Source organism: Haemaphysalis longicornis, unplaced genomic scaffold (genome assembly GCF_048455015.1).
Source record: "Haemaphysalis longicornis isolate Haplotype H1 unplaced genomic scaffold, Haemaphysalis longicornis Haplotype H1 scaffold_12, whole genome shotgun sequence".
Classification (NCBI taxonomy): domain Eukaryota; kingdom Metazoa; phylum Arthropoda; class Arachnida; order Ixodida; family Ixodidae; genus Haemaphysalis; species Haemaphysalis longicornis.
The window spans coordinates 33279599-33295370 of record NW_027526225.1 but is presented as its reverse complement, the minus strand read 5'-3'; the positions used below and the strand labels follow the sequence as shown (position 1 = coordinate 33295370).

At 46.8% G+C, this 15772-nt stretch overlaps 2 protein-coding genes across 3 annotated transcripts in view; both read left to right on the top strand.

Annotated features, from left to right (window-relative positions):
- Positions 1-15772, top strand: part of LOC144162553 (receptor-type tyrosine-protein phosphatase kappa-like) — a 616238-nt gene that overhangs the window by 440229 nt on the left and 160237 nt on the right. The window lies entirely within an intron of this gene.
- LOC144162554 (protein sidekick homolog) overlaps positions 1-15772 on the top strand; it is a 92794-nt gene that overhangs the window by 33516 nt on the left and 43506 nt on the right. The window contains exons 8-9 of the mRNA XM_077693143.1: positions 7151-7303; positions 14971-15104. Coding sequence (XP_077549269.1) covers positions 7151-7303; positions 14971-15104 — 287 coding nt within the window. The remainder of the gene's footprint in view (positions 1-7150; positions 7304-14970; positions 15105-15772) is intronic.

The window sequence follows — 15772 nt, the reverse complement described above, 5'->3', positions numbered from 1 at the left end:
AATATGAAAACTATGACGTGGCAGCGCCACCACACCCCGAAGAAAACCATAAAGAAAACAACAAAAGAAAACCGTAGCGCGAAGCCCTGTGTTTTTTTTTTTCATTCCCTCTAGTCACGTGAATACCCCGCCGCATCCCACCAAGATCGCCATGTTCGCTACCAACAATCGCAAGCAGTGGTTGTCACCCCGAAAGATGTTCTTTCTAACCGAAGAGTACGTGTAAGGCTGTTCGTCTTAAGCGGATATTGTTGCCTTCTGGCTACGGAACGCCAAACAAATATTTCCACTTTGTTCAACACAAGCGAGAATTCGTCTTACCGAGTTCCTCTTAACGGGAGTTCTTATTATATTTTATAATGAGGTTTATTGGCAGGGCTTGTAAGAGGAAGCAACGAGGTCTGGCCGTTTCTTAGTCCAAATGAGGTCCAGAGTCCACGCGCAGATCTCGCGCAGAAGAACAGTCGATGGAGCTGCCGCTGTGTCTCTGCGTGCGACATGTACCCCACTGGGGGATTGACGCCACTCGGAAGGCCCGCCTCCACTTTAGTTGAATACGTACCCGCTTGTGGATACTGGTGCTTTTACGGTCGCTCACTAGATTTGTTACAATCACCCCGGGGACAGAAGGAGCCATCCTTGGCGACTCAAGGCGATGGGACAATGGGCGGTCGTAATAGGGCTTGAGACGCTGAACGTTAACCATCTCGCGGCCACGACTGAAACGATAGGTACTAGGAGTGACGGGCTCGACTATGTAATTTACGGGGGACGTTTGTTTGACGACTCGGTAGGGACCCTCGAAATTTATATTGAAGTTTGCTTGAAAGCCCTGTGGCAGTGGTTGGTATTCATAGCCACACAAGGGAGCCAGCAGGGTAAGTCGGAGTTGCACTAAAGTCGTCGTGGCGAGACTGCTGATGTCCGTGGTCCGCTGCCGTGAAGGAGCTGGCAGTTGGTGTAACTCCTTGGCTTGCTCGGCAATTTCGGAGACTAGAACACATCTCGAGATGTGGGCGTGGTAAGGCAGGATGGTGTCAAGTAGGCAGGAAGGTTCACGACCGTATGGAACAAAGAATGGTGAGGAGCCTGGGGTTGTCTGCGTGACCGTATTATACGCGTACGCGACGAAAGAAAGAAATAAGTCCCAGTTCGAATGGTCACGTGAAACACATATCGAGACCATGTCGCCCGGTCTTCGGTTAAAATATTCAGTCATCCCTTTGGTTTGCGGGTGGTAGGATGCAATCATCCTGTGAACAACGTGCCATTCAGTGAACAGCTGCTTCCACAACTCCTGACAAGAACACTCGTCCACGATTGCTCAAAAGTTCCCTGGGCTCTCCGCGCCGCACAATAAAACGTAGAAGAAGGAAGGGTGCGACATCACGTACATAGTGGGCAGTGCAGCTGTTTCCGCGTATTTTGTCAGATGATCAACTGCCACAATAATCCAATTGTAGTAGACTGTAAATGTGTATTCCAACAAGGTCAAAAGGTCGTGCTGGGCACGCTAGTCGCTGGAACGCGCCCGTGGGGATGTTGGGAAGGAGACTTACGACGCTGACACTCTGTGCACGAGCGGATGTATACTTGATCAAAATGTGTACATCCCACGCCAGTAGTAGCCCAAACTGAGCCGCTGATACGTTTTGAAGAGTCCCGCGTGGACGCAATGTGCGTAAGAGTGGTAGTAAGATCAAAAGTCGGAACGCAAATAGCCAGAAATGACGAATACCGACTTCCTGTCTTCAGATGAGTCATTCCGTTGGTAGAGCAGGTCGTCGCGTATGGCGCAGTGCGAAGCCTGGCGACGCATTTCCCGAGGTGCTGGAACTGTTGATGGACTTGACAGGTACTGCAAGATGGCGGCAATCCACGAATCTTTACGCTGTTTCGAGGCCATATCATGTACGGTTAGAGACGCCACGGTGCGTCTGTTTTCAACAGGCAACCAGTGTCCGACACGATGGGTGACGTAGACAGAGCATCGGCGTCACTGTGTTTGTGTGTGGACCGATACAAGACTCGAATACCGTAATTTGAAGTCAAAAAGCCCAACGTGCGAGTCTTCCGGAAGGGTCTTTCAGTGAGGAAAGCCACCATAGAGCGCGGTGACCTGTGATGACGTTGAATGAACAACAGTAGAGATAAGCATGAAATTTGGTTATAGCCGAAATGATGGCCAAATATTCCTCCCCTGTGACGAATACTTTCACTCCGCCTATATGTCAGAGTGCGACTGCTGTATGCAACAACGTATTCATGGAAGCCTGCTTACCGCTGAGTGAGAACGGCGCCGAGACCGACACCACTGGCGTCAGTGTGCACTTCGATAGGTGCAAGTAGGTAAAAATGGCGCAGTATTGGTTGCGGCGTCAGCAGACTTCGCATAGCCACAAATGCCTTTTCACAAGAATAAGACCAGTCGCGGTAATGGCTGTGTTTCCGTGGAGCAGCTGCGCCAAAGGGCCGATAATAGTGGCAAAGTTTGGGACGAATCGGCGAAAATAGGAACCGAGGCCAATAAAGTTTTGCAGGTCTTTCAGAGTGGTCGGTTTTGGAAACTGCACCTTCACAAAGCTCGTCCGGGACCGGAAGAATGGCGTCTTTGGAATCCAAGTGGCCAAAGAATGTTAGGTTCTGAGCAGCAAACCGACACTTCTTCAAGCTTACATTCCCGCCAGCCGAAGTAAAACACGTCAACGATTGTTCAAGGCGCTCCAGTTGCGCGTTGAAGTCTGGCGAAAACATGACAATGCCATTGAGATAATAGAGACATGTTTTCCCCTTGAGGCCACGTAGAACATTGTCCATCATTCCTTCGAAGGTTGCTGGCGCATTAAAAAGACCGAAAGGCATCACATTGGATTCGAAAAACCCATCGGGTGTAATGAGCGTTTTTTTTTTAACAATCGCCATCGGCCATGGGCACTTGCCAGTAGCCAGAGCGCAAGCTTGGTGAGGAGAACTCGGCCCCCTGTAATCAGTCGAGAGCATCGTCGATACGAGGTAGCGGGTAGGCGTCCATACGCGTGATCTTGTTCAGGAGACGGTAATTTCCGAAGAACAGAACCGGCCCGTCTTTAATCGTTACCAGTGCCACGGGAGAGGCGCATGGGCTAGTAGCGGGCCGAATTACGTTGCGCGTAAGCATATCTGCTACTTGTTCGTCGATCACGCGGCGCTCCGCAGGTGACACGCAATATGGTAGCTGCCGTAGTGGGGCGTGGGTGCTGGTGTCAATTTTGTGGTAGACGGTCGACGTACCTCTTAAGGTGGCCTGCTGGCAATGGAACTATTCGCAAAAACGCTATAGAATATCGATGACGTGGTCGCATTTGGCCGAGGTGAGGTCATTGTTTATAGTTGGTTGGAAACAGCGCATTAAAACGGGATCACGAAAAAAATAACCGGACCGGACGAGCGCTCGTCCTGTCCGGCGCTCGTCCTGTATGGTTCTTTACTTCGTAATGACGTTTTAACGCGCTGTTTCCAACCAATCGTCGCTTCACCAACTCGCCCAACTCTCTCTCCTACTGCATTGCTTATAGACTGTAGGAACGCTTGTCAACGCGTAAATGTGGGCTAGTTGGTTCTAACTGGGAAATACGGTTAAGTAGCGTGGTAAATACGGGACAAGCAGAGAAACCACACAGGACTAACGCTAGTTTTTTTACACTTCCTTCTCTGGAACTAAGGCAATCGAAGCCTTCTGCAATACACCTTTCGTTGCTTTCTGTATCAACTCTTTCGGCCACTTTTCTTACAATCGTGAGCATTCCCAAGGGAGTCTCTACCGGTTCAGTACAAAACTTGCCCTCAGCTTAGAATTCCTTCTACAGAAAGAGGCAAGTCTACTTGTCCAATACAAGTCACCTTTCCAGGACGTGCGGCGACTTTGTGTTGTCCTTTCTTCATGGCATAGAGAGATGGCAAACACTTTGTCCAGAGAGACTCTATCACCCTGCCTGCACCGACGCAGAGTCGGTTGGTTCATGAGATGCTTGGTTCACACAGTCGGTTGGTTCACGAAAGATGAAGAATGTGGGAAGATAGTACAAAAGCGGAGAAAAATGCCCGCCATGCGGGAGGATCATACACAGGAAACCGCCGGTTGGGAGGATCCCACCCGGCGGGCAATTTTTTCTACTTTCTTTGTCTTTGCGCATTCTTTATCTGTTTGTTTCTGTGACCTACCACATTCTCCCCTTTGCTTTCCGAGATTTTTTTGACTGACAACCCTTATTGCTGTTATAATTCAACGAGTCCCTCATTTCCTATTTTGTAATTTGCTATATATATATATATATATATATATATATATATATATATATATATATATATATATATATATATATACATTCTGACGAAGGCCGGTCCTCGGGCTGAAACATTAAAAACCATGCCGTTGTCGACGTGTGCCCCCTTTTTCTGATAAATTTGACCGGTGTCCAAGAAACTGTTTCTTGCAACTATATATATATATATATATATATATATATATATATATATCTATATATATATATACATTTATATTTATGGGGGTGTGCGTACATAAGAATTTAATGGCCTGAAAGGAAGTCAGAAGGGAAGTGTTGACACTAAGATGAAGAAGTGATAGCTAAGGCACGTAAAAGGAATTACGTAGAGCGTTGTTATTGGAAGGGCTGCTTTTGACCCTTAGCATACCGACAATGCTAAGGGTCACCAGAGAAGAATCATAAATTTCCTTCCCAGCTCCGTATGTGGCGCTAGGTTCTGTCACTGCCGCGCATGACCAAAACCGTCGGCCCCCTGGTTACCGATTGCGGCCTTTGTTTGTATCTTCTTGCACGGCTTCCCCGAAGCAAGCGGAGAAATTCTCGGTGGCATAATCAAACCCGAAGCCGCCGCTGCAGATGTAGTCTCTCTTGTTTGCACCTGCATTGACGTGCGTGTATTAAATTCTATCCCTCTGCTCTGGGTGATAGCTACCGCTGTTGTGAATAATTTGCTCTGGGGCGCCTCTTTTTCCCACCCTTGCAAAGGTACAAACGACTGCAGACTGTCAAAATCAGTTTATTAGCCCCAAACCCTCTTATTATACTTGCCAAACATCATAATAAATCTTCCGCTGAATTCACTGCTCAGATTGGTGCAATTGCTCGCGACTGTAGCGCCACCAACCGGTAGCTGAAGTTTGTACTTTCTTTATCTCCCATGTCTCCCTGGCATTTTCATCTTGTTTCTATTGGTTCTAGCTTTTGGGGTATTTTTGTCCTCTGTATTTTGTCAAGTTTATTTTTGCCTTGCTATAATCATTGAGCTTTTGCACATACTTTCTGTGTTATTCTTCTTAACTTCTAACGCGTAGCCTTGAGGGCGCCGTCTCGCTGCAAAGCAAGCGTCGTCGACGGAGTTTACCGCGGAGAAAATTGCTGTATCGCCGCTTTGCGGTGCAATCCAAAACCAGTCGGCAACCCTTGACTAACCAAGTAAAGAAAAAGCTAATTTGGGTTCCTGTGGTACTTGCAGCCGGGTCTCCGAGGCAGTAGCCGAGTGCGTCACTACTCTATTAACTCGACAGAGGGGAACAAGAGAGCCCGGTTTGCGCAGCCTGACAAGTGAACGTGACAGCACGTGGGTTTAACAGGGGCACGATAGCCACGGAGTGCTCGGTGCGAAGTGTAGCCAGTGTTTCCGTCGATGTAACTCGGCCAGAAAACAAGAAACGGCCGAGTTGAAAAACACACGAATAGGATGTTGCAGCAAAGAATTTTACGCTTTAGCCTTCATTTTCGCTTTCAAAGTGCTCACAACACGCTAATGAAGAAAGAAAGACGACATGCCGCTCTCTTTCCTCGCCCCTAAGTGTTGAGCGCTTTCGGCACCAACATGACTAGTCACCAACTATCCCAACTGCCCGTTATGCTTTCGCATATAAAGCACGTCGGTAGTCTAAAGTACCGCGGATTTTCCCTCGATTTGTCTCCCCTTAGAATGGCTTACGTTGGTCGACGTCGTAGATCTCACGGTAGGTGCCTTCAGTCGTCAGCGCGCGGTACAGAAGCGAACGCCGAGGCGTTTGTTTTCTCTCCAAACGTGGTCCCCCCAATGGCACTCGTAAATTTCTATCCCCCGAACCGCAGGGCGCTGCCCCAAAAGATGGAGCACAAACAAGAGCGGAAGTTTTTCGCCGCCCGAGAATTTTTAACAGCGGAGCTGCTTCGGTCTTGGTCAGGTGGCGTTCGCAAAAATTTACCCAGCAAAAATACGAAGCACACGTGCGCGTGCGCCGCTTAAAGAGCGCCCGGATTCGGCAAGCTCGAACCTCGAGAACACTCTGTCAATGTTCGTGGCGCAATCTCTCGCGTGCTGTTCTCCTCGCCAGTTGATGTTCGTGGGCGCCTAAAGTGGCGTGCACAGAACGGCTCCCGCTACAGACGCCGAGCTCGCGAAGCGGGTTGCCGCGAGTTCTAGCACGTGCTAAAGCGGTCTCCTTCGGGGCAGATGTAAAAGGCTGCTTACAAAACGATCCGGGCCTGCCAGACATGGAGTGTTTTGAGCGGCAAGTTCGGAAATCCATATGCGGTGCAACAGCCGGGTCTCTGACTAAGGGAGAGGGGCCACCAGCTATGCTGTTTCTGTAGCTAAAAAACTAATCGGCGCTACAACAGGGCACGAAGAAACACACCGTGCTGTGTGTTACGCGTTTCTTCGTCGCTGTTTCAGCGCCGATTAGTTTTTTAGCAGTATGCACCAACTCGCCCACATCAAGATTTTGTTTCTTTATCCCTGCCCCGTTAGTGCATGCTGCGTCAGTATTTTTTTATATATATACGATGCGAACAGGGCCATATAACTCTATCGCTTTTCACAATTAGAGGCAAAGTTTAAGCTTCCTTTATTATGTTTTCTTCTCTGCTTTTATTGCTCGCTTTATCCGTTAATTCTTTTGGTTACTTATTTTAGTTTTACTACATTGTGCTGGTGCATGCTCCGTGCATATGTTTCAACCTAGACGACCAACCGAGCTACACCAAAACACGATAGTCTGTGTTTATCTATATCTCACATTTGAAGATGTGTACTCCACTCATCTCTATATTTCAGAAAAGGAATACATTTTCCTCCTTTTCCCTCTCTCTTTCTCCCCATGACGTCACAGCTTGTCCGCAAAATTTCTACGGAGCAGACTGCAAACAAAATCGAAAATGCTTCTGCAAGACAAAGGAGTCCTGCGACATCCACACTGGCACCTGTCGCCAAGACAACGGGACGTGCCGCCAAGGATGGAAAAATGGCCCTTACTGCGACACAAGTAAGTTGCAATAATTATTCGCCGGTTAAATAATCCATCACCAGGAAATGATCTGGCATCCCTGTTGTAGTGGTTGGCCGTCACCTCCAATGACTTCCCAAGGTAAATTTTGGCCCTCAGTCACGAGCAACTGTAGTGCACCTGTCAACACGAGGCGGTGAGAACAGCGATACAGCAGAGGATGCTGAGAATCTCTGTGCCCGGACAGGAAGTTGACCCTGGCAACGTTCAACGTATGCATTTTGTCTAGCGAGGGAAGCCTAGGTGTACTACCTGAGGCGCTCTCTGACGTTATGTGGGATATCATCCGGTTAAGCAAACTTAAAAGAACATGTGAGTGCTTCATGGAGCTGAGCAGCAGACATATTTTATGCCACACAGGAAAACAAAAGAAAAAACACGGGGTGCGATTATTAATCTACAGATAAATAGCAGGGAACGTGGAAGAATTCTTCAGCATTAACGAGAGCCGCAGCCGCTGAATTCAAGCTAAACTAGCGATACAGATAAAAGATAGTACAGGCCTATGCGCAAACAACAGCTACAATGATGAAGCCGTAGAAAATTTCTACGAGGACATAGAATCAGCTATCCAGAACGGAACAACGCAGTTAGCGATTGTGATGGCAGCCTTCAACGCAAAAGTCGTTGATAAGAAAATGGGAAAACCGCTCGTGGGAACATTGGAATACACAACCGAAACAGTTGAGGAGATACCCTGGGGAAATTTGCGGATAGAATTCCCCTGCGGCTAAGGAACACATTTTCCTACAAACGAAAGAATAGGAAATGGACAAGGGAAAGCACCGATGGTACAATAAAAAACGACATTGACTTCATTTGTAGGGACAATCCAGGTATTCTGCAGGACGTAGAGGTACTAGTAAGCTTCGGAGCAGTAAGCTTCGGAGCAGCGGTGGTTAGATGCAAGCTCAGGCTACATCGCAAAAGAGAAACGAGGAAACCAGTGAAAAATAACAAACCCAGCAAGGAGTCAGTCAGTCCCAGGATGAAGAAGTTTAAAAAACTCTTCAAAAGAAATTTCTGCTTCTAAACGAGAACCAGGATGGTATAGGCGGGCTAATACACAACATAATCATCGTAATAACCGAATCTGCAGCAGCTGTGGCCGAACCAGCATGTAGTAAACACACGGGAAAACTAACGAACACAACAAAGAAACTAATTGCAAAACGCAAGAACATGACAGTGTCAAGTACGGTGGATCAAGTTGAGTTAGAAAAGCTGCCGAAATTCATTAGCAGAAGTAAAACAAACGATTTTCGTGCATATAACATGGCAGTGATCAAAAAAGCGCTGTAAATTGGAGGAAGCTTTAAAGCAACTAAGAGGAAGCTGTCATCGAAAAAAATGCACGCACTCACAGACGAGCAGGGTAGCACCACGGACAACATGGACGAGAGAATGAAGGTAGCAGAACGATTCTGCACCACACTATATGCCAGCGACGTTGACCACGGGAAACTACTGAGTGTACAAGCTTAACTTGAGGTGTCCCACTAGTAACTAAAGAAGCAGTAGGAAAGGCTCTCAAAGGCAGGAAAAGAAGAAAAGCTGAAGATGAGGACGGTGTAACCATGGCTCTTCGGAAAGAGGAAGAGATACTGTACCGGAAAAATTTGCTGCAATATTTTTGGTATCCTTGAAGGCTCAAACAGTGCCTATAGCCTGGAACAACGACAGCATTATTCTGTTTCAATAAAGAGGAAGATATCAACGACCCTTACAAAATACAGACCCATCACCCTAGTCTCAGTGGTTAATAAGCTGTTTACCAGCGTTATAGTTAGCCGCAAAGGTGACAGCTTGGATTCTGAACAACCCTGAGAGCGGGTTGGGTTTAGGAAAAGGATCACCTCCATGTATCACGTCCATGTTGTCAATCACGTGATATAAAAATCCGTAGAATGCACTAAAACTCTTTACATGGCATTTATTGACAATGAGAAAGCGTTTGTCTCAGTACACACTGCTGCTATGTTAAAATCATAAACAGATTTGGGACTAGCAGAGACCTACATAAGACTTCTAGACGACATATATAAAGGATGTAAGAGCAGGATATCAGTTCACACGCAAAGCGATAAATTCCCGATTCAAAAAGAAGTAGGACAGAGAGATTTAATTTCGCCAAAACTGTTCACAGCATGTCTGGATGGGGTATTCAGAAAGCTTGACGGGGAAAACACAGGATTAAGGATTGAAAACACACCGGAGCAGTGCTCGGAAGTGTTTAAGGAGCAAGGAATAGACGAGATCTGTATAAGACTCCTAGACATATATGAGTTATGTACGGGCAGGATAATACTTCTGAAGGAAAGCGAAAAGTTCCTGATCCAAAAGGGTGTGCGACAGCGAGATAACATTTCACCAAATTAGTTCCCAGCATGTCTGGAGGGCGTATTAAGGAAGCTTGACTGGGAAAGCGCCAGTTAATGGATAAACGGGGAATACCTGAGTCATCTGTGGTTTGCATACGACATAGTCTTCCTCAGTGAATCGGCAGAACAACTGCAAAAAATGATTCAGATCTTCAATCAGGAAGCATCGCAGTAGGGTTAAAAATTATTACGAATAAATCTAAACTAAAGATAAATAAGCATGCTGTAAGCGCCCTCTTCAGCATAGGTAGCGAAACACTAGAACAAGTAGAAAAATATAAGTAACTCTTTCAGGACTTCTGTCCAATCCAACCGCGAGAAAAAAATCCGGCGCAGAATAGGAATGGGTTGGGGTGCACTCGGCAGGCACTCACAAATATTGAACAGTAAGCTACCTCTATCCCTAAGAAGAAAAGTATTCACCCAATGCGTTCTACCGGTGATGACATACGGAAAGGGAACTTGGCGCCTTACTAGACAACTGGAAAGAAAACTGAGGTCTTACAAAGGAGCCAGTGAGCGAATAATGATAGGAGTAACACTGGATCAGGGCGCACACTCCAGTAGAAGATATGAATAGTTCAAATTAGCAAGAAGAGATGGACTTGGGTTGGCCGTGTACTCAGACGACTAACAAAAGGTGGACCACAAGGATCGGAATAGAAGAGAGGGAAGGCGAGTAACTCGTTGGAACGACTAAATACGAACATTTAAAGGCCAATAATGAACTCGGGCACCGAAGGACGGGCGCGGGTGGGGGTGAGTGGGAGAAGCCTTCGTTCTGCAGTGGACATAAATATGCTGTTGATGACGATTCTCAAGATGCCTACTTTACATTGAGAGCTACAAAGCCTTCACCAGACCGTTGGCTCTGTTGGCAGATTAAGTTTTTTAGACTTTTTTTTTTGCTTTCTACACACCCTGCAGTGTGTGTAATCGCGGTAATCTGCGTGTACCGCGGTAATCTGCGTGTACACATACAATGAAGATGTGGAAGCCAAAACACCGCTGCCCGTATAAATTTTCCGATACATTTTTTGGCACGTTACCATTGCATGTGGTGTTTATCTGGTAGCAGCAAAGACCTGTCCGCACGAACGGAAGCATCTGATTAAATTTCTGCGACGTAAATGAAGAACCCCTATAAAAAATTCTGTGGCGTAAAACCAGAGCATTGAAGATTTAGGTTAAAATGTCGGGCTGGTGCCCGTAATGCTGCGGGAATAATTGACTCCTTCGGAAGTACCGTTTGTCAAATATTAAGACTTATTAGACTTATTCCGGGCTTCAGAGAAGAAATCGGCCATCCACCTGCTCGCTCATTACCTGCTGGCTATTAGCTAAGTCCCTATTGTTTAAATGGGCCATGAAGGAAATAAGGAGAGCAGTAAAATACCTATAAGGAAGGGCGTCAGGCAAGGAGACAAAATATCTCCAATGTTATTCACAGCATTTTTACAAGAGGTATTCAGAACATTGGATTGGGAACAGATGGGCGCAAGGGTTAAGGGAGAGTACCTCATTAACCTCAGATTTGCTGATGACGCTGCCCGGCTAAGTCACTCGGGGGACTTGCTTACCGCACTGCTTACATGCTTACCGCATGTAAACTTACCGCATGCTTACCGCTCTGGATGAGAAGAGCAGAATTGTGGTGCTGAAAATTAACACGCAGAAACCTAAAGTAGTAATGCTCAATAACCCCGGGGGAGCACAGCGGTTTGAGATAAGTGGTGAGGCAGTGGAAGTTGGAAGCGAATATGTCTACTTCGGCCAAGTAGTGACCCCGGATCCCAACCATGAGGCAGAGATAATTAGAAGGATAAGAATGGGGTGGAGTGCATTCGGCAGGCATTCTGAGTTAATAAATGGCAGCCTGGCATTGTTCCTAAATGGGAAAGTGTATAACAGCTGCATGTTACCGGTTCTGCCCTACGGGGCAGAAAGTTGGAGGATCAGTGAAAGGGTTCAACTTATATTGAAGACGACTAAGTGGGCAACGCAACGGAAGATTACAGCTGTCACGTTAACGGATAAGAAGAGAGCGGAGTGGGTCAGGGAACAAACGCGTGTTAAGGACACATTACAAGAAATTAAGAAGAAATAGGCGTGCGCCGGGCATATAATGCGAAAGCAAGATAACCATTGGTCATTAAGGGTAACAGAGTGGATCCCTAGCGAAGGCAAGCGTGGCAAGGGGGCGGCCGAAAGTTAGATGGGCAGATGAGATCAAGAAGTTTGCGGGGATGAATAGGTCGCAGTTAGCACAGGAACGCCGGGATAATTGGAGATCCATGGGAGGCCCTTGCCCGGCCGTGAGGGTGGACAGGCGGATGATGATGATGAGGATGATGAGGAACGAAAATAAAACCTTGTTCAATTTTAAAAAAGTGGCTTTTAATAAATATTTTAGCTCTATTTCAGCCGCTGCATGCGTTTTTTACCTGAACATTAGGAAATACTATGAAAGCAAGTTTTGAAACTCGCGCTGCAGTTACGTCACCAGTGACTAAGTAGCGGCACCACAAACGCAATAGAGAGAAACGATAAGAACATAGTTATCGGTTTCTTAACTTCGCGTTAGTATTCAAGTGATAGGATGAAACGAATGTAGAGGCCCTGGTGCATTCGTCGATGCATGTATCTTGGCGGCGGCTTAGGAGGACGGCCTCCAATCACACTAACAACATTCTGTGACGTCTCAGAGAAATTTCCAGGAAGGGGCTGGACATTTGCCCCTTCGTCACATGTTTTCTTTGAAGCCTACTTCTTGGAAGTTATCGACAAAAATTTTGTTAGATATTGAGCCAAACAGCCTTTATGTTTAAACAATGCTGCTTGTATTTTGCCATCATGGTGCCTTTAATTCCGCTGTCATGGGGAAGTGGTGAAGGGGGACTGGGTTTGCATGAGTTAATTCAATTCGCCTTCGCCAAATAAAGTGAACCCTCAATCTCTGTTCTAGGGCAGATCCTACAATATCAATAGAAGTGACCTGTCTGCGTCACAAGCACTTTGTTTATTTTAGTGGGAAAACGCCGCCGCCTGCCAATCTGGATTTTTTCCTTTGTTTGTACGCAGCCTTGCCTCAGCGACTGAATAAAAAACACTTGTACATGTGAAGCCATTACAATTCACATGGTTCTTCCCAATTGCTTTTCTGTGCGCTTAAAAATCACGAAACTTATGTTTGTTTATAAGGATGACGAAGTATGCGGTAACTTTTACGGATATAGCGAAGCTAGCCACGGCAACGGATGATTCAGCACGTTTGGTTTAAAGCGGCGAAGCTACAACTTGGCTGTGAGGCTCGCCGTAGTGGAGGGTTCCAAATTAATTTTCAACACCTGAGAATCTTCAACATGCTCCGAGATCTATAAAAAAGTTAAAGCCTTTTACCTCGATGTGAAAGCTGTCGGAAGTGCAAAGCAGTGATTCGCCATAATGGCTGGTGGCGCTGTTATCCGCTCACTGGTATACCACCCATCACGCTCTTCGCCGCCCTGTTTCACTTCTCTTTTCATAAATATGCAGTTCAAACTTCCCGCCTTCGCAGTGCTCGCGCACCCCCCGCCTGAAACGGCACCAGCGACAGTTCTGTTCGTTATGTGGTTGCCTCAATTTCGTACGCTGGAGCTGTTTTGTGTGACTTCAAACACGTAAAATGCGCGGCTAAAAGGCTTTCTGCGGAATTCCGAACCCGCAATTTTTCTTGCGTGGTGGCTTTTTTCTCTTGCTATCGTAAAAACCAACCCAACGAGCGTTGCTAACTAAATGAACGCGGGAGCTGGCCGGTACTTAGGGATATTTTGCCTCAAATGTAACTGCAGTTTTCTTTGCACTTAACAACGGGTATATATTGGACAGGCACCAGCGGTTCAGGAGTTTCGAATGGTTTTGACTATCTAAACAGCGTGGTTTTCGAAGCTCGGCGTGACTTCATGACAACGGGACAGCAGGCTCTACTTGGGTCCGTTATCTCGCTGCGCCGCCTGATTCCGGCAGTCGCATGGATCGTTAGGGAGCTACGACGACAAGGCGAGCCCTTAAAGTTATCTGCAATTAAAACGGGACTCATTGCTTTTCGCCTCTATCTGAAAAGGAGACACCGCGTCCGGGATCCAATCCGCTTCCTTGTTCTCAGCAGCGCAACACTTCAGCTACTCAGCCACTACCATGGGCACAGCATTATCCCCCAAGACAGACTAGCATAGCAATACTAAGCATGACTATACAACGCCCGTTCACTCTTTTTAAAGGCGCGTATACAACAGTTCTTTTTTCTCAAAGAATAAAGCCTAGCTTGATTTTCAGCACTGAACGTGCGAAAGTATATGGCTGCCTTATATTGAAGCCGGGACGCGGAACTTCACGTCGCAGAATCATGGAACAGCTTAATTACTGCAACCGCTTGATCATGGAGCAGTGGCTATTAAAAACGTTAGATTCCTGTTGCACGGAACTGCCAAAAACGTTCGTTAAAAAAACCTGCCACCTGTAACGCTCGAGGTCAGGTAAGTTGAACCGGACCTTGTGTTTCCCAGTGGTGTTTTGAGGCAGCCAAAAGCGCTGCTTTCAACGCAGTACTGTTTGACCATTTATTTTCGAATGCTTTAAACACCTCGCGAGTGAATAAATCATGACATCATTTGCAAAACAATAATATGAAGCTTTCTTCTCACTATGCATCCTGGAAGTTTTAGCCCCCCGTATATGAGCACCAGCCGCTTTATGTAACTCTGTCAGAATCTCTGGCACACCCTTCAGTACAACCGCAAGTGATAATACGATAGCCGCTGATGACGATCGTGCGACTTCATCAGTTCATAGGCTTCATCACTTTCATAACAGCGGAGCTGATGTAGGTGGTGCTTTTTGTCCGTCAGCTGAAGGTCGTCCCTCACGCAGGGGTAGGAGCAGGTTCCCAGGCCCGCCGGCGGCCTCGGTCGCTGGGTCTGGGAACCTCCTCGGCGGTGATTCCGATACCGTCCGAGAGAGCTAGCAGTTGTCTCGCAGGTGCGGGTTCCTCTCCCTTCCGCTAAGAGAGGGAGCGGGAGGGGAGCCTTCCGCAGCTTACGTTTAATTGTTAATACCTTTGCGCGAACCATTATATTTGCGCGGCTACGGCACGGCCATTCTCGGGAGAGCGCCTGTGCATGTTTGAAACGACACAAAAAAAAACACAGCTACTCTGTTTCAGCAGATTTCTAACTGTTTAATGCTGGGTTTATTTTTGTGTGTTCACTCTTTTGATTAAAATTTCAGGCTATCCCCTCCTAAAGGACAAACCTTTGGTAAGCGGAATAAGCGACAACAAAGCGATTATTCGGTTTTCTGCTTGGACCAAGAATCAGGACTACGGCGAAGGACAGCCTAAAGAATACCGCATCGAGTTCAAGGTACGCCAACATCTATTTTGAGGCAGCATATGGTGACATAAAATGTATGACTTCGTTCGCGGTTTCGCTACTCCTGGTCACTTTTGAACCGGCGTGACCTGTCGCGCCACTTATTCCAAAGCTTTTACGTAAACCCGCTCGTGTATGGGTTTAGCCGCATAGGTGCCAGCCTGAATTTCCAACAACCCAGACAGCAGGCTGCGTTTAGACAAGTGGACTCAACCATGGACCACATCCATGTTGTCAATCAGGTGGTAGAAAAATCCGCAAAATACATTAAACCGCTTTCCATGGCATTTATATGTTATGAGAAAGCGATTGGCTTGATACACACCGCAGCGCTCCTAAAAGCACTAAAAGACCAGGCAATAGAGGAGACCTACGTAAGACTTCCAGAAGACATATAGAAGGAATGCATGAGAAGGACAACCCTCCACAAGCAAAGCGATAAATTCCCGATCCGAAAAGGGTTAAGGCAAGGCGATACCACCTCGTCAGAACTATTCCCAGCATGTATGGATGAGGTATTTAGAAAGATTGACTAGGAAAACATAGGATTAAGAATATACGGGGAACACTTGAGCCATTTGAGGTTTGCGCACGGCAAAGTCTTGCTGAGTGAGAGTGCAGGACACATGCAAACAATGCTTGAGCAACTACTACCAGTA